This window comes from Mesoplodon densirostris, chromosome 4, assembly GCF_025265405.1.
Source record: "Mesoplodon densirostris isolate mMesDen1 chromosome 4, mMesDen1 primary haplotype, whole genome shotgun sequence".
NCBI lineage: Eukaryota > Metazoa > Chordata > Mammalia > Artiodactyla > Ziphiidae > Mesoplodon > Mesoplodon densirostris.
This window is the reverse complement of record NC_082664.1, coordinates 119,870,645-119,892,089: the sequence shown is the minus strand read 5'-3', so window position 1 is coordinate 119,892,089 and position 21,445 is coordinate 119,870,645. Positions and strand designations below refer to the sequence as shown.

Sequence of the window (21,445 nt, the reverse complement as noted above, 5' to 3'; positions counted from 1 at the left end):
ATGGGCAATTTTTTTTCCTGCAAAGGACCAGAAGGTAAATATTTTAGGCTTTGCAAGCCATCTGGTCTCTGTTGCAGGTACTCAGCTCTGCTGCTGTAGTACAGAAGCATCATGGACAATATGTAAACAAATAAGTGTGGTCATGTTCAAATAAAACTTTATTTACAAAAACAGCTTGTTGGCCAGATTTGATCCACAGGCCATAGTTTGCTGACCCCTAGTCTAGAATTCTAGATCTAATCTATCTAGGTTAGATATGGTTATGGTTTTCCCTGCTGGGTGAAATGATGGTTGTAGTGGTCATCATGATTTCATTTTGTTTTTGATTCAGGATCATTTGTTGCACCATCTGATGAGGCAGCCACCACATAGTTGAGTTTAATTCCGACACCAACTACATAGAATATGACTGCAACATAAACAAATATACAACTAGTAGAATAAGGAGGGACTGGAAAGTTCACCAAAGTCATAATTCACATTTTCACAGATTAAACCGCCAGATAAGATCTTCTTCTTTTTTTTTTAATATTTACTTATTTATTTTTATTTATTTTGGTTGCACCGGGTCTTAGTTGTGGCACTCGGGATCTTTGTTGAGGCATGTGGGATCTTTAGTTTTAGCATGCGGGATCTTGCTCTTTTTTTTTTTTTTAAGTTGCGGCATGCAGGCTTCTTAGTTGCAGCATGCATGCGGGATCTAGTTCCCCGACCAGGATAGAACCCAGGTCCCCTGCATTGGGAGCGCAGAGTCTTACTCACTGGACCACCAGAGAAGTCCCAAGATCCTCTTCTTGACCTAAGTTACAGTAATAAGACAAGGAGTATAGACCAGGTTGTTACCTTCTGAAATTTTTTGAAGTTTCTCTCACTTTTTTGATAATGTTGAAAACCTGTCTGAGAGATCTTTGGGAATATAAGCTGCTTCAAAGCAAATAGATCTGAAGTTTCTGAGGGAACTGTATTGCCAAAACCCCCCACAAGCTTGGCCTGAATAAATAAGTAAAGCCATAAAACAACACTTGGGTCTCCAACCCTGCACCATCAGGAAGCAGGCTGTCAAAGCTGTATAGTCCCCAAGGAAGGCATGCTCCCACTTCACGTACAGCCAGGGAGAAAAATGGCTGAGGGAGGACTTGCTAGAGGGCAGAACCAGGGTAGGAGAACAATGACAAGAGAATTATTCTTCGAGAACAAAATAGGGTCTAATCTGAGAACTTACTTCACTGCCCAGAAAGGATGTCTTTTTTTACCCGCCCCCATTTGACTTTTTATTTTAACTGAAGTATAATTGACCTACAACACTGTGTTAGTTCCAGGTGCACAACATGGTGATTTGATATTTCTGTACATTACGAGATGATCACCACAATAGGTTTAGTTACTATCTGTCACCATGCAAAGATATTACATAATTATTGACTATACTCCCCATGTTGTTCATTTTATATCTGTGACTCATTTATTTTGTAACTGAAAGATTGTACCTCTTAATCTCACCACCCATTTCATTTATTCCCCTCCCCACCCCCCGGCAACCACCTGTTTGCTCTCAGTATCTATGAGTCTGTTTCCATTTTGTTGTTTGTTCATTTGTTGTGTTTTTTTTAGATTCCATATATAAGTGAGATCACACAGTATTTGTCTTTCTCTGACTTATTTCACTTAGCACTATACCCTCTAAGTCCATTCATGCTGTTACAAATGGCAAGATTTCATTATTTTTTAGGCTGACTAACATTAGATTGTGTGTATGTGGGAGGAGATATATATATATATATATATATATATATACACACACAAATAGATCCAAAACACGACTCAGCAAAATAGTTTATTTCTCGTTCACCTAATAGTCCTGGACAGATATGGTTGATTTACAATGTTGTGTTACTTGTCTTTTTTTTTTTTTTTTTTTGCGGTATGCGGGCCTCTCACTGTTGTGGCCTCCCCCGTTGCAGAGCACAGGCTCCAGACGCGCAGGCTCAGCGGCCATGGCTCACGGGCCCAGCCGCTCCGCGGCATATGGGATCCTCCCAGACCGGAGCACGAACCCGTATCCCCTGCATCGGCAGGCGGACTCTCAACCACTTGCGCCACCAGGGAGGCCCACTTGTCTTTTGATAATAGCTATTCTGACAGGTATGAGGTGATACCTCAGTGTGGGTTTTTTTAAACTGTTAAACTCATTGTTGTTTTGATTTTCATTTCCCTAATGATTGAGCATCTTTTCATGTGCTTCATCCAGGTTAATTAGAAAAGACTGTGATCCAGATATTGATATGAAATTCAATAATTGAATGGGACTTTTGTCTTCTCCCGTGGGGGAAGGGTGAATATATTTGGTGACCAGAGAGGCTGACTGTAACAGAGACCTTGTCTGTCTACCGAAAGCTATTAGTCTCTGGGACTACTAGTTTCCCATATTCCCATTCAATTTGGGTGTAGCCATATGACCAAATTTTCTCAATGTAATGTGAGTGGAAGCAATATCTACCACTTTCTGGGGATGGTAGACCACAAGATGAACAGATCCAAGGACTCTGAATGATGGCAATGTAGGAGAGATTCCTCCCTGACCTGAATATCTGTCCAGGACTGTTAGGTGAGCAAGAAATAAACTATTTTGCTGAGTCGTGTTTTGGATCTATTTGTTGCAGTAGTTTAGCCTGCATTAACTGATATACACCCCATGAGTCATGCTTGTTCAACATAATGATTATATATATACATCCTCTTTAAACATAATTATTAATGGTATCATACTAAACATCCTGTAACGAGCCTTGCTTTTTTCATTTAACGTCTTGGAAAGTGTTCCATATTAGTACATTAAAAACTTCATTTTTATATTCTTTCCTTTTTGCTTTTTGACAGCTTAAGTACAATGTTACCTAACCAGTTCCCTACTGATGGACATCTAGGCTTTTTCTAATCTATAGCTAGTGTTCTATGTTGCAGTTCTTTCAGCTGGTACTCCGCAAATGCAAGGCACAGTTCAGCTTCAGGTCCAGCAGTGTCTGGCTTTACTCTCTGAATTAGGACTTTACTTAGTTTCTTTTAGACAAATTACAAAGCTAATATTTGACCATATTGATTCTCTGTGGCCTACTATTGTAAAATTCAAATGGTTACAAATTCAAATACTTACATTGATGGGAGGAATATAGCATGGTGGTTAGCAGCACAAATTACAGTCAGACAGCCCTGGGTTCAAATCCCAGCTCTGCTACGTGTAACATGTAACTTAACCTTGGGCAAGTTGCTTAACTACTATAAGCATTAGTTTTCTCACCAGTAAAATGGGGGTTATTTTGAGGATTAAATGATAATGTAAGTGAAGTGCTTAGCGCATGATAACCATCAGTTAATAAGCACTGTAGAATTTTCCTTAATATACAATTTTTTTCTAATCACCAAAGAAAGCAAAAATTAAACCTGAGTCTAAGGTTAGGACATGTATCATAACTATCTTTATTGTTAAGATGGGGAATTGTTTTTTAAAAGATTAAATCATTTTTTCTTTTTCAAAATGATTTTATTTTACATACTTTTCTGTAACTTGCTAGTTTCTTTTTAAATTCTACAACTGACAACTTCCTATGTCAGTAGCAACGTACTGACTTCATTCTTTTTAAAGACTGTAATTTGGGGGGTGGAGGATGATTCATTTTTATTGAGGAGAGAGCCCTCAAATCTTGTGACTATTCATTTGAATTTTGTATCAAACTGTCAGGGTTAGATTGTATTGGGTCCAGGCTGATTCTATATTGCAGGTTCAGGAAATTCAGTCATTGCAGATGCCATAATTAATGTTAAAGCAAACAACACAGAGGCTTCATCGAGTTGGGGAGTGAGAGGGAAGTAGCTACAGAAAACATACACAAACGTAAATGCCATCCTCCTAGCACTTGAATTCCAGAAGTGAAACTGGAGGGTTCAACTGTCCATATTAGGAAATGACTGGTTGCTTGATGACCACAGTGTTAAGCTAAGTATTTTGCCCTATTTATTGGGAGGGTAGGAGGAGGCATGAAAGGGAATTGGTCAGGAGGACATTATTAGTTAATCAGTTTTAGTAAAACTAACAGTTTTAAAACCACTCTATTCTCTTCCAACCTAATCTCAGTGCAGTCATAAGCATTATAAAATCAAACTTTCACTTTAAGTGGAGAGACTGAAAACGGAGCTCAGTTCTTTAAGACGAAGTTTATGAAAAAGATTCCCAAATGGGGTTATCTCCTATTCCCTGAAATTACAGCAGAGTTAAGAACCTGTGTTAAGATTGGTTTGAATCCATCAAAGCCTTCAACATGTGCTCTTGCCACAAAGTAGCAAATGAAGGCATGGAGAACAGACAACCCTTTCAACTTCTCTGGCACTGAATATATTTCACCTTAATAAAATGTCAGGAACTCCCACTAAACTATACTTGGTTTCCTTTAGCTCAGATTCAGGATTAACTAGCATTAAGCTTGCAACAGAAACACAGCTGTGGTGCACGTGCTGTGTGGGAGCAATAAAGACATGATGAACCCGGTGCCCAAACATAACAAAAGCAAGTGCTCCCCTCCCTATATTTGGGAAATTTCTTTTCCACTGAAGTTTCTTCAGTATACCTTGCATCTTCTGAGCTCATGTTTCCAAGATCCTTGCCTGGTCTCCTCCACAACATCTCTACACTTGTCTTGATTTTTTTTCTTTTAACACAGAAAGGACAAGAGTCCTGGCCAACCTTGATGATAGAAAAATGTATGTTACTATTCTTGAGAACTCAACCTTCAGTGCTGGTGCTTGGGAGTAAAGATTTTTGATGGATTCAAGCCCCTGGGCATGTGTAGGTGTCTGTGGACACATTTACAGGAACCAGCTGGACCCACAATTCTCCCAGCCAACCAGCCTCACTGGCAGGCCAACTTCAGCTTGGGCACCCTCTCCTCTTAGTCTCACCAGCACTTGATGGTGTCTGGTTTATAATAGCTCTGTCGGATGGGGGCCACATGGCTCCCAAAGAGCCCTGACGAGAGGCACATATCTGAGACCAGATGTCTCGTTCTAGGACAGATGACTTGAACGGCCTCCTGTTCCCTTTTGCTCTGGAAGTCTAAGTCTGCTGAGTGCCAGGGCCACCACAGAAATCTGGGTGGAGCTTTGCAAAGACAGCTTTCAATTCAGTGTCAAGAAGAGTGAAATGATCCAATGTTTTCAAAGATGAACCAATTGCCTTAGAGGACTGATCTCTTCTATTCCCAGGTGAAGGAAAGAACAACATAGTCCAGTTCACCAAAATGTTGGCAAATCCCAGAATCACAGGGTTGGAAAGGACCTTCGTGGTGAGAGCAGGCTGAAAGGGAATGTGGCAAGAGAGCTGCTTCCTGAAGGGGAAGGCTGGCAGTTCCTCAGAGTTGACTGGCTTGTGGAGGCTGACACATCACAGCTCGAGACATCAGACCATCAAATACCAATTATCTGATTTAAAAGATGAACAACAACAACAAAAATACAAACAGTTCTGTGAAATAAAGGACCCAGGAGTCGGCCTGATGGGCATATGCCCCTCTGTAGGAAAACACATTGGAAGCCCAATCAGGCTGCAGGTAACGTTACTGGTACATCCACCACCACAACAGCAAGGTCCCCTCAGGAGTGTGTGGACTGGATATACCTGCCTTCAGCCCCCTGGCCTTGGACTGTCACCTTCTTTCCTTACACACAGTTAATACCATTTACTCATCAGAGGCTTTACACGTGCTAATGGAGGTTCCGGAGGCTATACCTTGATCTCAAAACAAGAAGAATCTTAATCATCTGTTACATTTTAATTTCCTATTACAGTAAAATGTATAGTAACTGCCTCACTGCCCTTCTGCCTTACCTGAAAAACCTCTTGTAAGGCCAATGCAAGTCGAAAACGTAATCACTGTTAATCTCAATGGGAAAACATTTTATATGTTTCAAGTCCCCAAACTGACATCCCTTCATGTGAAAACACCAGATCTCTTTAAGATGGACACAATTACATCAATAATTAACATTGCTTATCGTAAACACATAAAGGCATTTTCTCTTCATTAATTATTACTAATTACACTATTATTCTATAATATGGCCATTTACCTGTTGTTTCTTAGCTTTTATGCCCTGTACTATTTAAGACTAAATTTATAACAAAACATACATACCAATGATACCCAATATTTATACAATTCAACTTTTATTTTTAACAAGAGAAATACAATCAATGAAAACGAAGCAAATGATATCACCTTTATTGAACAGTTGAAATAAAAGAGACATGATGTAAGATTATCCCTGCTATATTTAAGCAAAACACTAAGAAATGTGATGGGAGGACCTAAGGTAACATGGGCCAGCTATGTGAAGATGATACACGGTGACTCTCTTCTTCAGCTCTAAGAATTACACCAAGTAAATCCAACCTGATAGATGCAAAGAAATGCCTTGGGTATCAGTTATCTTTTATTGCAAAACAAACCACCTCAAAACTTATTGGTTTAACTTTAAAACAATAAACCTAATTTTTCACTGGTCTGTGGGTTTGTCTATGGGCTTCTTCTGGTCTGGGCCAACAAAGCTGGGCCTAGATGGTCTACAATGGCCTGGCTCACATGTTTGATGGTTGGCAGGCTAGTTGGTCTAAGGAGCCACACTCATATGTCTGGCAGTTGCTTAGATGTCGGTTGGGGTGATGACCACAAGTCTTTCATCATTCATCAGGTTAGCCAGGAGTTTTTCACAAGGTGGTGGAAGAGTTCTCAGCAGCAAGAGAGAGCAAGCCATAATTGTAAGCACTTTTTAAGACTTCTAGTATCAGAAGACTGCTAATATCCCATAGAACAAAGCAAGTCACATAGCCAAGCCTAGATTCATAAAATGGAGAAACAGACTCCACCTCTCGATGGGAGAAGCTGAAAATACTATGGCTATTCTGTTCAATGTACCACACCTTGGAAGCCAAAGTAGCGAGATTAAATGATATTCCTTGTAACCAGAATGGGTGAATATCTCAGGATTTAAACACATTACTATGAAAGGGGAGGGGGGTGTTTCTGTTTCAACTACTGAGGTTATCTAGTAAGGCTGCCCTCTTGGGTCCTCTACTACATGTGAGGCAAGGAAATAAAACCAAAGAGGTAGGCAGAGGTTAGGGCTCTGCAGGCCACATGAAGGAATTTGGGTCTTGATCCCAAGAGTAATGGGAAGCCATAGAGCATTTTAGGGAGAGAGATAAGATCACTGGGGCTGCAATGAGGGCAGTAATTCTAGAAGCTTTGCCAGGAAGGGGAATCTTGAGATAAGGCTTTAGTCACAGAATATGGGGTCAAAGGAACGGGGTTTTTTTGTTTTTGTTTTTTCAAAGCAAAAGATGGTTGAAACTGATGGAAGGATCCAATATTGCAAGAGGTTAAAGGGAGAACCCTGAGAATTGGGAAAGGAAACTTAAGCATGCGTGGAAAGTTTGGTTTAAAAAAATTATCATACAATAAAATTGATTGTATTTTTCTAATACAGTTCTATGGATTTTAACACATGTATAGACTCATGTAACTACCACCACAGTCAGAATACAGAAGAGTTCCATCACCCCAAAACCCTTCTTTTTGCTATCCCTTTATAGTCACTCCTCCACCCCTAATTCCTGGCAACCACTGACTTATTCTCCATCACTATAGTTTTAATATTTTCAAGATTTTCATTTTGAGACTAGCTTCCTTCATTCAGCATAATGCCTTTATTGTTATCTTGTTATAATGCCAAGTTGTTGGGTGTATCAATACTTCTTCCCTTTTTATTGCTAAGTAGTATTCCATTGGGGTCAGCTTCTGATAGAATTCCCCAGGTAGTAGTGATATCACTATTCTACCAGTTACTTGGGGCAAAAACCTTGATCACCCTTGACTCTCCTCTCTAACCTATACATAATCCATTAGTAAATCCTGTGGCTTTACTTTCAAAATACACCTGAAATCTGACCAGTTCTTACCACCTCCAATGCTGTCATCTACTTCAGGCCACCATCATCTTCTGCCAGGACTAGTGCTTCCACTCTTACTTCGCTACCCTCATTGTCTATTCTCCATACGACAGCTAGAATGAAACTTTTATTTTTTCATTTATTTATTTTTGGCCATGTGGCATGTGGGATCTTAGTTCCCCAACTGGGGATCAAACCCATGGCCCCTGCAGTGGAAGCTCAGAGCCCTAACCACTGGACTGCCAGGGAATTCCCTCAAATGAAACTTTTAGAGACTTAAATCTGATCAAGTTACTCTTGTGCTCAAAACTCTTCAGTGGTTTAAGTGGTAACAATCCGAAGTTGTCACCATGGCCTACAAAGTCCCACATGACTGGGCCCCTGGCTACCTCTCTGATGTCATCTCCTACCACTCTCCCCCCACTCACTCTGTATCAGCTATAGTGGTCTCCTTGCTAATTCTATAGCATGTCAAGCACACTCCTACCTCAGAGCATTTGAATTTGCTGTCTCCTCTGTCTGGAACATGCTTTCCCTAGTTATCCACATGGCTTACCCCCATCAAGTCAATTCCAGTTTCTGCTTAAGTGTCCCTTATCAATGAGTCTTTCTCCGACTAATGTCTACAATAGCAGCCACCTGAGACCAATGTCTAACCCTTATCCTGCTTTGTTCTTCTTAGAATACATATATATATACATATGTATAAAAACAAATATATATGTATTGTTTTTCCATCTCCGCACATTAGGAAGATCCTTGAACACAAGGAATTTTTTTGTTCTTTGCTCAACAAGCACCTAGATGAGTACATGAGTGCCTCATCTGGCATACAGTGGGACTTCAATTAATTTTTTTTTTTTTTTTTTGGCCGCACCGCACAGCATGAAGGATCTTAGTTCCCCGACCAGGGATGGAACTCGTGTCCTCTGCAGTGGAAGCATGGATTCTTAACCACTGGACTGCCAGCGAAGTCCCTCAATGAATAGTTTTGATTGAGTAACTTATAGGAGGGAAGGACAGATGGGAACACATGTAGATTTCTAGATTTTAGGGCATTCTACATTTCCTATTACTTATACAGTAAGATAATCAGGGGAAGGGGTACGGGAAGCATAGGGGATTAGAGACTTGCCAAGAGTGGAGAGCAGGTTAACTAGAAAAATATAATGAAATTTCCAGACACTGTTCAAAGCCCATTTAAGGCTGACATTATAATATTTAGTGATGCCAATCTGTTCAGCAGTACAATTTACTATGACAAGGTACAGGCATTGAGAAGCATGTTAGTCCACCCGGGGTGGAGGACTTAGTTGGGGAAAAGAGGAGTGTTGGAGCAGGCTTAAGAGTAAGTAAGAGGGGGATTGTAATGATGTACCATTGAATCTAAGATGGATAAGGAGGGAACTGAAGAATGAGAATTAAGTAGAAGCTTTCAACAGATTGGAGGTTCTGATAAAGTAAAAAAGACAGTTATGGTGAAGTTCTTAAGCAGTCAAGCTAAAGGTTATCAGGCTGTGGTTGGACAGAGGGATGTTCGAACTACTGATTCATAACAAGATAGGGTTTCTAGTGACAAGGTCCAGGTTTTTGACTGGGATTGGGAGGTTGATGCAAGGGATGAGGCCTGCATGTTAAATGAGTTGTCCACAGTGACTCTGAATTTATCAAGATGGAAGATGGTTAGAGAAGAGAAAGTAAGACAAGGACCTGGATGCACATATTAGCAGATCATCTCTACAGAGGCGGTTAAATGGGCGGCAAAGTCTTACAAGTAAGCGTCAGAGAAGCAAGGGTTTTTACAAGAGGTGACAGTATATGGCACCTTGCCCCCACTTTTGGAACCTGGGAAGCGAGAATACTAACCCATGTGAGGGAGCTCCAGGGGACGCAGCATCCTCAGAGAACAGAGAAAAGCTGATCTGGAAGCGGGAATCTCAGAGGAAGATCGGTTTGAAGTTAGGAGCCTGGGGAGGGGACCGAAGCAGCAGAAAACCCTGACACTCCTTGTCCTTTATTTACCTTCCTCCCAACCTACCGCCCGCCAACGCTACACCAACCTCCACAACTAGAAAACACTCAGAAAAGAGTGTAAGCAGACCGGCTCTTTTCAACTCCCCGCGGATGTACTCACACCGGAACTCCTCCATGTCTGCGCTTCCCCATTGGCGGAAGCTTCCGCCAGCTTCTACTCATTTCCGCCCACGACTCAGTTGGGCGGGGCTTTCCCTAGAAGTCACTTCCGCCCGACCCCGCCCCTCGTTCCCTTTTTGGCCGTTTCCGGCCTCAGGCCCCGCCCCATATCGTGTGACCCCGCCCCCTCCCCGCCCCGGGCCGGCAACCCGGCCCCACGGCGCCGCTTCCGGTGCGGGCCCCGCCCCGGCTGTGGCCCCCGGCTGCGGAGAAGTCCGAAACGCAAGTGCCGCGCCGGGGCCTGAGTGGCTGCGTCTTCCACCGCCGGCGGACCCGGAGCGCCCCGTACAGGTAAGCCGCGCGGGTCCCAGCTCCCTCAGCCTCGGCGGGAGCGAGGGCTGTGGCAGGTGGAGGGGACGGCGGAGTAGGAGGAGAGGCAGGTGTGTAGGGGAAGACGTGAAAACGCGGGCCAGCGGAGCACGGGGGCCAAGGAGGAAAAGTGAGAGCGCTGGGAGGAGCCCGGAGGCGCCCTCGCCCATTAGGGTGATATGAGATAAAGGGATGGGAATAGTGAGGGGCCCCTGGGAACTGAGAGGGCTAGAATAGGTGGGGTTGGGACAATCTAAGAAGAGCCGGCGGATTGGCTGGGAGGGCTCAGTAGAGGTAAAAGTGATAGAGTTGGGTTGTGGGGGTATAAAGAATAGCGGGGGTGGAGGTGTGGGGCTTAAAGGGGGCTGAGGCCAGAGGGATCCGGCAGCGAAGGTAGAGGGAATGGTGGGCGAGGCCGGCTTCAAAGCTGCAAAGGAGTCCGTTGCGCCGGGCTTAGAGGTTCGGGAACTTTAGGGGAAATGGGGGAGGGAGCCGTGTGAAGGGATGGAGTGGTTTAGATTTCTGAGACCTAAGTTTTCTAAAAGTAGGCAGGAGGTATTGTTGTTTGGATCAACTAGCTGCTTAGGGACGGGAAAGATAGGCTCTTTGGGGGAGGGTGTGTGTATCGAGTTGTAGAACTGAGTCATCTCAGTCTTAACTAAAGAGGCTGTGAGACACCACCCCCTCTGCTGGGGACAGCATACAGAGAAGATGGTGCCACAAGATGAGAAGCAGTTGTTCAATGACTGGCAGGACTTGCATGAAAAATTATCCCGCTTGTGATTGATTGATGTTATAATGTTGTAAGGAGAATTAAAATGACCACCGAATTATTTTCTTTATTCTTTGGTTTACTTTTCTTTGATGCAAATTGTTTTTATTTTAAATGAACACTTTTGGCAACTGGATTTAATGTGGGTGTAAATCTTTTCATGCTTTGTTACACCATAAAAAGGGCTATAGCAGAATGAAAGTATTGCTTCCGGCATAACTCACACTTTCTAAAGTGCCAAGAGAGGAAGTAAAGGGAGTAAGAGGCAAATTGGAATTTGAATCTTTCACAGAATGCAACAGACAAAAGCAGTGCTTCTAAGATTAAACAGAAAATGAGAATTTTAAAATTTCTACTTTTTTGCCTAACTTTTTTCTCTAACCCCGTTTTTAAAAAATGCCTAAATCCAAAGTTTTTATTGCTAGGAGTGTGATTACTTCCCCATGAATTTTTGAAGATACCTAAATATTTAAGTTTTGGGGTTTTTTTTTTTAATCTTTCTACCCAGTCCTAAAACAGTGGAACAACGCAAATATCAAGTCCCAACCTGTGCAGTGCAGCTTCTTCTTTCATGTGATGACAACATTGTACGCCATGTTGCAAGTCCTGTTAACCTAAAATTTGCCCATGCATAGTAATCCATTCAGTTATGGAGACTTGCTGAGGAAGCATAACTCAAGTGAGGTTTGCTGGGGATGGGGGCCTGGAAAGGAGGAAGGGAAGGGGGGTTGGTTAGAGGAGGAGAGGGTGTGAAAGGGGTGTGTGTTTGGAGACTGATTGGTAAGAATGCTGATAAACCTGCCCCCAGAATACTTTTGGCCTGAAAGCCTTTTCGTTTTGTGTTTGTCATAGAATGTCATAGAAGTGAATCAGAAAGAAAGGGGATGTGAAGAGATTTACTAGGCTGTTTATAAAAAAGAAGCTTTGCCTCGTTTAGACAATATTGATACCTGTTTCCAATTAATTACCTTAAAAATCTCCAGAGGAATTCCCCCGTTTGTTTTTTGAGTGCCAATTGCAATTTGAAACTCTTGCCTGCTTGCGTGTTTCTTTCTCTCATGTTGTTGAAATTGGATTCTTTTTGAGGCTATAATGTCTGGTTAGCATTGGCTCAGCCCACTCAAAAAGCAGGCTTGGCAATTTGATCTGGGAAATTTTAAAAGTTTAAACCTAAGTGCAGTTTGCTAGGTTCTGCTTTTCTATGAGAGAAATCTTGCCGTCTGCCTGATAGCTCTGTGTCTTGCTTAGATGGTAATATCTTTCTCTGATGGGCCTGGGAACCTAAGCAATATTCTCTTTCTTGTAGGCAGGCCCTTCTTTCCCTTTTTTTTAGATTGTGGTTTTCATACTCGCAACCTCTGTACAGTGCAAACCCAGTTGCTTTTTCAGTAATAAACAGATTAATGTTTGATAATGTTGAGGAAGAGAGATTTGAACACAGATGTTTGCAGACTCAATGTCATCTGGATTTATTTCACTTTAAACCCACAGTAGTCCACCGCAGCTGAGATTCATCCTGTATTTCTCCTCTTAAATCCTGTTCCTCTTCTGCATACTTTTCCTTACCCAACTCCCACCACCCCCTACCCTGCCCTACCCCACCTCAAACTCCCACCACTTACTCATCTTAAAACTCAGGTTTACGGGCATATGTTTAATGCTCAGAACTCATGCCCTTTACTGGAGAAAAGAAAACCTTTTTATACCTGCTTTACATTGTTGGTTTTTTTTTTTTTTTTTCCTTTTTCTCTTCTCCTTCTTTGTGGTTTCTATTCATCACTTAGAGGTTTACACCCAGTGTGCCTGCCGGGCTGTGCCCAGGTTCAGAGCCATGCCAATCGGTGGGTGAAGCTTGAGGCAGTGATGGAGCCACTGCAGCCTCAGCAGAAGCAGCAGCCGCCGCAGCAGCAGCCACCACACCTGGCTCCTCTGCAGATGGACGCCAGAGAGAAGCAGGCTCAGCAGATGAGAGAAACCCCGTTCTTGTATGCCCAGAAACTGGTCACACAGCAGACTCACCTTTCTGCCACACCTGGGAGGCCTTCTGGCAGCCCTGCCCTGGGTCCCTTAGCCAGAGTTCCACCAGCCCCAGCAGTGGCCCGAGTGTTTGAACGGAGCAAGGTGAACTCAGAGCCTGAGGAGGAGGAAGGACGTTTGGAAGATGAGGATGGGGATGATGAAGTTGCAGAGGTGGCTGAGAAAGAGACCCAGGCTGCTTCAAAATATTTTCACGTGCAGAAGGTGGCTCGCCAAGACCCCAGAGCAGCACCCGTATCTGGTCTGCTTCCAGCGCCAGGGCTCCCACCACATGGACAGCAAGCTAAAGAAGACCATACCAAAGATGCTCCTAAGGCCTCAGCTTCAGTCTCCACAGCAGGGCAGCCGGGCTGGAATCTGGATGAGCAGCTCAAGCAGGTCAGTCTTTCTGGTATGGGGGCATTATTTGTTCTCCCTAAAGGGTAGCCAGGGAGAGGTACTGGACTTCCAGGGTCTGTGCCAATCTGTGCCTTCTCAGCCTACTTCAGCGACCAGCAGCCTAGACATGAATAGACTGAGTTTTTTCCTCATAGTTGTTTTCTTGATTAGAGCAGTGAAATGTGTAAGTTACTCCTAATATAGATTGTTCCAAGTTTAATATGAAAGACTAAGTACAGTCTTTTTTTTTTTTAAAGGAAGAATGAGGTTGCAACAGAGTTATGAGGGATATCTAAAAATGAGATGTGTGGCTAATTTCAGTTTTTCTAGTAGTAATTTGATAAGAGAACAGTCTTGCCTAACACAGTGTTAGCTCCAGGCTAACCCAGGATCATGCTTTTTAAGGTCAGTTTTGTTGTTTTGCTGCTAAACATAGCTGATGAGAACCTTTTGCATTGTGTATATTTTCCAGCAAAGAGCCTTTAGACATGATTTCATTTCACCCTTATATCACCTCCTTTGAAGCAGGGCAGGGTAGACCTCACAATTCCCTTTTTATTTTTTTTGCTGGGCTGTGCGGCTTGCAGGATTTTAGTTCCCTGACCAGGGATTGAACCCAGGCCATGGCAGTGAAAGTGCGGACTCCTAACCACTAGACCTCCAGGGAATCCCTCACTATTCCCTTTTGAGCCAAGGCAAGCTTCAGTGATTCCCAAACATGGCAGAGCATCAGAGTCATCTAGGGAGTTTTTAAAAATATAGATTCCAGGGTCCTAATGAATTATCCTAGGGGGTAGAGCCTAAGGAATCTGTGCTCTTTGCCTTCTAATTCTTCTTGTCTTTCTGACTTGCCATGCCGCTTTTCTTCACCCGAAGAATGGGAGTGATGATCAGTTCTTCCAGGCTAAGTGACCCGTTGGTGATTAGGCAGGGAGTTCATAATAAAGCCGGTAATATTTGGGTACTCCCCATAAGCACATACACTCCATGTGGTCCAGTGATGCTGTTTAGAAATTAGTTGTGAAGGGCTATGGATTTACACAGGGCATCCGAGAAGTCATATGAGAAAGGTCCTTTGCAAACTGAAAACTCAGCATCTTTCTATCAAGGCGCCCTGCCTATGCAGTTGATCTGAGTTTCACAGTAGCAGTGTTTGTAGTAGATCCCAGAGCCAGCAAAGTGGGGTTCAAATCCCATCTATTACCCTTGTGATCCTTTGGTGTAGGGCTCAATTCCTTTGAGCCCTCTGAAATCAAAATAACGAAGCCTACCTCTAAGGATGTTGTGAGGATTAACAGAACCAGCATGTGGTGGGTAGTAGTGCTCCAGGTGCTCTTTCATGCAAACAGTGCCATCCTCTGCGGCATCCACACAGACATGCTCGGAAGCAGGGGAGACGCTGAGATGCACAGAGGTTTTCCCTCAGATCACCAGGGAGGTAGTGGCAGAGCTCGGACTAGGATCAGAGAATGCCAGCTTCCCCGACAGCAGCAGCCTGGCCGCCAGCCCAGATCCGCCTCCCGGCTGATTGCTTTGGTTTAGCAAAACATCTGTGACTTGCCGGCAGCCCCCCGCACTGCTGTGTGGTTGGCAGAGTTCCATGCTGGCCGCTGAGTCAGCTCCTAGTGGGATCCCGCCCTGACAGCACTGGGAAAGTTCAGGCCCGAGGTGGCTGGGCTGCCCCCGCCTTGGCAGCTGGCCAGCCTCTGCGTGTGTGCGGTCGTTCCTAGAAAGTACAGCCTCGTGCGAGGAACAAGTGGAGCTCCAGAGCCTGTCTGTCTTCAGGAAGTGCAGCAGGTGTTGAGGTCAAGCCATTAGAGCTTTGAAAAAAGACACTCTGCAGAAGTGGCGTGTGTGTGCACACACGTGTGCGCCATGCAGGCACCCAACACTGGTTCTAGACAGCATCAGCCCCGTGGCTGCACAGCTCAGTGCTTGGGAGGCTGGCTTTTGGCTTCTGAAACCCTTTGAGTTCATTTTAAGTTTCCGAGGCATACTCACTAATTATAGACTGCCTGGCAGAGCACCTGCCAGAATGTCTTTAAATGCCAGCGGAACTGAGGCCTGATCTCGCACCCTACATTTACCCTCCCCCTGGATTTGGAGATCAAGAGCTGGGTTAGGGGGTCACTGGGCAATGATGACTTTAAACCTTTGATGTGTACCTCTTTTTCTCCTTTTGAATTTAATTTTTCAAGATTGATTTGGTCTGTGCCCTCCTCCTTTATCTAGTCCTTCTCCTAACAGTGGTAAATAATGTTCCTTGGGATTTTTAAAATGTTTTAGTTGTGCTATGGAAGGGGGACTAAAAAAAATAATATCCTAATGGAGAGCCTTTAGAAACTACTACAAACTGTGAGACTAGCTTTTCTTAAAAATTATTCAAAGTCTTTTGTTTCTTATGCAGTTAGCTTCCAGAGAGCGGAAAAAGATCTTATTAGTGGGTGACAGTGTCCATTTTGTTCTTTTACATAACAAACTTTTACAGAGGCTTCTTTAGGCCAGGCCTCTGCTCCAGGGGCTAAGGCATGCTTCTCCCTTGAAGAGCTCACCAGCTAGGTTTAGCAGAGGCAGTGTGGGAACTCAAGGGGGACTGAGTCTTGGGTTGCAACAAGTTTACTCTGTCCTGACTCATTTAAAGCCCAACTGTCCAGTCTGAGCTATGCTGCAGATATTTTAAAACAGTTCTGTTTCAGATATTCATACACCAAGATAAAGTTGATTTTGTCTACAGCATAGCTAACATAGCTTGGTAAATCAACAAAAATACTCAAAAGTATTTACAAGATTTGGGGCTGGTGTGGGGGCCTCAGCGGGCATCTGCCAACTGCAAAGCAAAATTTGGAACGCTTAAGGGCTCCACAGATTATCTTTTGTTTCTGAAATCACATTCTTATAACATGTAAAGTCAAAATTATTTCATATTTTCTCCTTGAAGAAACTCTTAGAAGGTAACTTGCTTCTCAAGGCCTGGATTGTTAGAAAGAGTGTGGCATCCTCTGACACTAGAGCGATGGGAAGATGGATAATGCCGTTGAGCCAAGCTTCTAAAACCCATCAAATTTCAATGGGCAGAGTAAATAATTGTAAAACAAGACAACAGAGAGCTGAGTGTCCCTTCTCTCATGGGAGATCAGTAGAAGCCTGTCAACATACAACCAGCTAGGGGTGTTGCTGGCCTGTTAGGGGTGGTCTTCTCTCCTTCTGGAAAGAGAGCAGTTTAGGCAGTGCAGGCTTTGTTTGTCTTGAGCCCATTAATGGAGCCAGTTTTCCAGAAGGGCATAGACTCCTTCCCATAGGGTAGGAAGATGAATGATGGCTTAATGGGCATATGAGAGCCAGAGAGTGTGTCTGGTTTTCTGTATACTTTGGCAGTCTCTTGGATTACTGTGTGTGAGAAGGAGGAAGGTTGACTGACTGCTTGGTCTCCAGAATCCATTACCAAGAGTTCCTCTAAGTAGTGAGGTGTGGTCTCTCGGGCTAGGCCTACTTTTCTGGGTACGTACTGCACGTCTTTGGAACATTTGATGCTTTTAGTAAAGATTGTGCAGACTATTACCTGAAAATAAATAAGATCATGAGCTTTCTCCACTTTCTTTGTAGGTCTACTTTGCATGGCCTAAGCTCCGATATTCATAGTGGAATCCATCTAGGTCAGTGTTTCTCAATTGGAGGTGATCTCCGCAACCCCTCCTTCTCCCAAGGGATGTTTGGCAAAGTCAAGAGATATGTTTAGTTGTCATGACTGGGGCAGGTGGAGCTGTGCTGCTGACATCGCGTGGATGGAGGCCAGGGATACTACTAAACGTCCTGCAATGCACAGGACAGTCCCCTACAACAAAGAATTATCTGGCCCCCAAATGTCAGTAGCGCCAAGGTTGAGAAACCCTGCTTTAGACTGTGTAATTAGAACGAGAATATATGCTGTGCTTTCAGACACTGCCCTAGACTCTTCCTTTGTGTTTTGGTCCTGGTAACTGAAGTGTTTGGCAACCTTGAGTTTTCTTCACTTCTGTTTTCAGTATCCGTGTTGAGTTTGTGTCTTCTATCATCATCTGGGTGAGCAGACTGTCCATCACTTGGGGGAGGATTGGGACCTAGAACTTGCGCTCTCTTATTTGGCTCTGTCAGTGGTTCTTCAGCCCACTGTTCCATGATATCTAAGATGTCAATGGTGATTTGTGAGAGTGTTCCTTCGCCCTTCTAGACTTTAACCCCAAAAGGTCAAGGCATAAATACTCAGCAAACTTGTTATGTAGTAAAAGATGTAATTATTAAGTCAGCATTGGTTTTGGAGCCAAAAGATGTGGATTTAGATCCTAACTCCACCACTTGCTTGCTATAGTGCTTGGCACAGATGTCCTACCCTACCTTTCTGAACCCATGCATACATTTCTCCCAGAGGATGATAATCCTCTCTTGCCATCCTCAGGGAGCAATTTTAAAGATATTACAAAGATGGAAGAAGAAAATGAGTGTGAAAGATCTTTGTAAAATTTATACCGTTAGGCAAAGATTAGGTTGAATTGTCATTAGCACCTAAATACTTTTTGAAGCTGTAATTTTTCAATTTTTACTATCTTTGTAGGGTAAGATGTTCCATAAATCTTAGTGCTCTAAAGCAACTCCTTTTCAAATTTTCTAGAGCTGTGACCGAACTCTAGTATTCTCGGATTCCCTGAAGCATTTCAGGATTATGTGAGTTCAAGCCATTGCACTCCCGAAGCTGCTTCTTTCCATATTAAAATAGGGATATTTCTCCTTTAGGTAGAAGTAAGCTTTGTTTATGTTGAATTCTTATAAATACATGATTAAGGACTTAACTTGGGTCTTTATCTTTCTTAGCAAAGACTAATCCCTCCATGTGTGTCCCAGATCCCATCCCCTCCTAATTTTCAGGGGCCTGCTTCATCAGTGAACCCATTTCCCTGACTCTTGGGACTCTCTTCTGAAGTTTATTCCACACTAACACATGTTCTACTATCCCCAAATTTAAAAAAAAGTCTCCTTTTAATCAGTAAATCTGCCTGATTTGATTGCTACCAGGAAATGAGAAGTCACTTTTTATTTTTTTAATTTTAATTTTATTTTTTTTGGCCACAACACTTGGCTTGTGGGATCTTAGTTCCCTGACCAGGGATCAAACCCGGACCTTCTGCAGTGAAAGTGTGGAGCCCTAACCATTGGACTGCCAGGAAATTCCCGAGAAATCACTTTTTAAAAACTTTCCCTTGACTGCACATCTCTTTCCAACATGTTCTGTAGTCCTGACTATCCACGCACTTCCCACAACAAAGCCTCTCGGAAATCGTTTGCACTCCGTACCTCCACTTTGTCACCTTCTACTCACCCTCAGCACACTTCAGTCTGGCCTCTCTCTCTTCCATATCCTTGAAGTTCCTCTTGGTAAGGCCTCCTAGTGATCACCATGTTTCCAAGCCCCACCTGCTCCCACCTCATTTGATTTCTCTGCAGTATTGAATTCAGTAGACTCCTCTCCTTGAAACATTTCCTTTTCTTCCTTTCTGTAGCCCCTCCATTGGCTTATTTTCTTTAACCTCTTTCTCTTCTTCTATCTAACCTCTAGAACTCCAGGTTCCCCAGGGCTCAGTTTTAAACCCTCTTCTTTATATGCTTTCCCTGGGCAATTTCTTTTACTTTCATGGCTTTAACTACTATCCACAAGCCACTGACTCAATGTGCATTGTTTGAGCCCATGTTTCCATTCTGAGTTCAATGGATATATTCCCAACTACCTTCCTGGGATGTTTTACTTAGATGTTTTACTGGCACCTCACGTTTAATACATGTAACTCTTAATTTCCAACCTACTCCCATGCAATTATTTCCTCTATTTTCCTTCTCTGTAAAGGACATTTCTACCCACTTCGTCATTCATATCAGAAACCTTAGAGCTGACTATCTTTGTATACCTCCTACTCTGTCACTCCATCTGGTAATGTCCAGTTCATCACCAATTCTTATCAGTTCTCCCATCTAAATATCTAGAATCCTGCCACTTCCCTTCTCCACCATCACCTACTTAATCCACGCTTCTTACCTACTGTTGTAACTATCAACAAGTTTGTGTCTTCCCTCCTCCATTCTCATTCTCCACACAGCAGCTAGAGTGATCTTCTAAAAACCAAATCAGATTATGTCACTACTTTAATGTCCTCGAAGTTTGTCATCAGTTGCTCTAATTGTAAAACCCCAAATCAGCATAATCTGATCCCTGCCTGCTTCTCCAGCCTTATTTTTGCCAGTATCCTGACCTATCACTGTACTCCAGTCACCCTGGCCTTTGCAGTGCTAGTCGTTCTACCTAAAACACTCCTTCAGGCTCTTACCCCAGCTTCCGTTTTCACCTTAAACATCACTTTCTTAGAGGCACTGTCTTCACCTTTAGTGTAGGTCATGTTACAGGCGTAACTTGGAGATATGGCGGATTCGGTTGTGTATATCACAATAAAGTAAGTCACATGAATTTATTGGTTTCCCAGTGCATATAAAAGTTATGTTTACATTATACTGTAGTCTAGTAAGTGTGCAATAGTGTTATATCTAGAAAAACAGTGTACATACCTTAATTAAAAAATGCTTTATTGATAAAGCATACTAACCATTATCTGAGCCTTCAGCAAACTGTAATCTTTTTGTGATAGTAACATCAGAGATCACTGATCACAGATCACCATAACAAATATAATAATAATGAAAAAGTTTGAAATATTTCGAGAATTACCAAAATGTGACACAGAGACATGAAAGTGAGCAGATGCTACTGGAAAAATAGCACCAATAGGTGTGCTCCAGGGAGGTCGGCTCGGTGCTTTGTGACGACCTAGAGGGGTGGGACAGGGAGGGTGGGAGGGAGGCTCAGGAGGGAGGGGATGTGGGGATGTATGTATACTTATAGCTGATTCACTTTGTTGTACAGCAGAAACTAACACAACATTGTAAAGCAAGTAGACTCCAATAAAGATAAAAATTTTAAAAATTGGTGTGCTCAACGCAGGGTTATCACAAACGTTCAGTTTCTAAAAACAATGGAGTACCTGCAAAGCGCAGTAAAGCAAAGCACAATAAAATGAGGTATGCCTGTATATGTTGTCACTGAACATTATACTTTGTGTGGTTTATTTGTTTGATATGAGTCCTGTACTAGATGGTAAGCTCTAAGAGGACAGGGACCTTGTCTGTTTTGTTTATCATTGTGTCCCAGCACCCAGCAGAATAATGTCAGATAATAGGCGCTGCATAAATAATTTGTTTCTTCTGCTTTCTTTTAATTTGCCCTGTTTTTTTTTTTTTTTAATGTAAAGAGCACCATTTCATTTCTTTAAAGAAATGCTTTTTTTTTTAAGAGCAGTTTTAGGTCACAGCAAAATTGAGCAGAAACTACAATGGTTTCCCATATACTCTCTGCCCCCACGCATGCACCGCCTCCCCCCTATCAAAATCTGCACCAGAGTGCTGCATTTGTTATAGTCGATGAACCAACACTGAACCATCATTATCACCCAAAGTCCATAGTTTACATTGGAGTTCACTCTTGTTGTTCATTCTGTGGGTTTTGACAAATGTATAAATGACATGAATCTACCATTATAGTAACATACAGAGCAGTTTGGTTGCCCTAAAAATCCTCTGTGCTCCAGCTATTCATACCAACCTTTTCATATTGGCTTCTTTCACTTAGTAATATGCATTTCAGTTTCCTCCATGTCTTTTCATGGCTTGATAGCTCATTTCTTTTT

At 42.9% G+C, this 21,445-nt stretch overlaps 1 protein-coding gene across 2 annotated transcripts in view; it reads left to right on the top strand.

The window, feature by feature from the left end:
• The first annotated feature begins 10,400 nt into the window (after nucleotides 1–10,400).
• The window catches only part of ARID3B (AT-rich interaction domain 3B), a 53,249-nt gene continuing 42,204 nt past the window's right edge, over nucleotides 10,401–21,445 (top strand). Inside the window, exons 1-2 of one of the 2 annotated variants that reach the window (XM_060097011.1) lie at nucleotides 10,401–10,480; nucleotides 13,055–13,685. In XM_060097011.1, the coding sequence (XP_059952994.1) occupies nucleotides 13,134–13,685 (552 nt within the window). In that variant the 5' untranslated portion in view covers nucleotides 10,401–10,480; nucleotides 13,055–13,133. The remainder of the gene's footprint in view (nucleotides 10,481–13,054; nucleotides 13,686–21,445) is intronic. The other variant, XM_060097012.1, reaches the window with a different exon arrangement.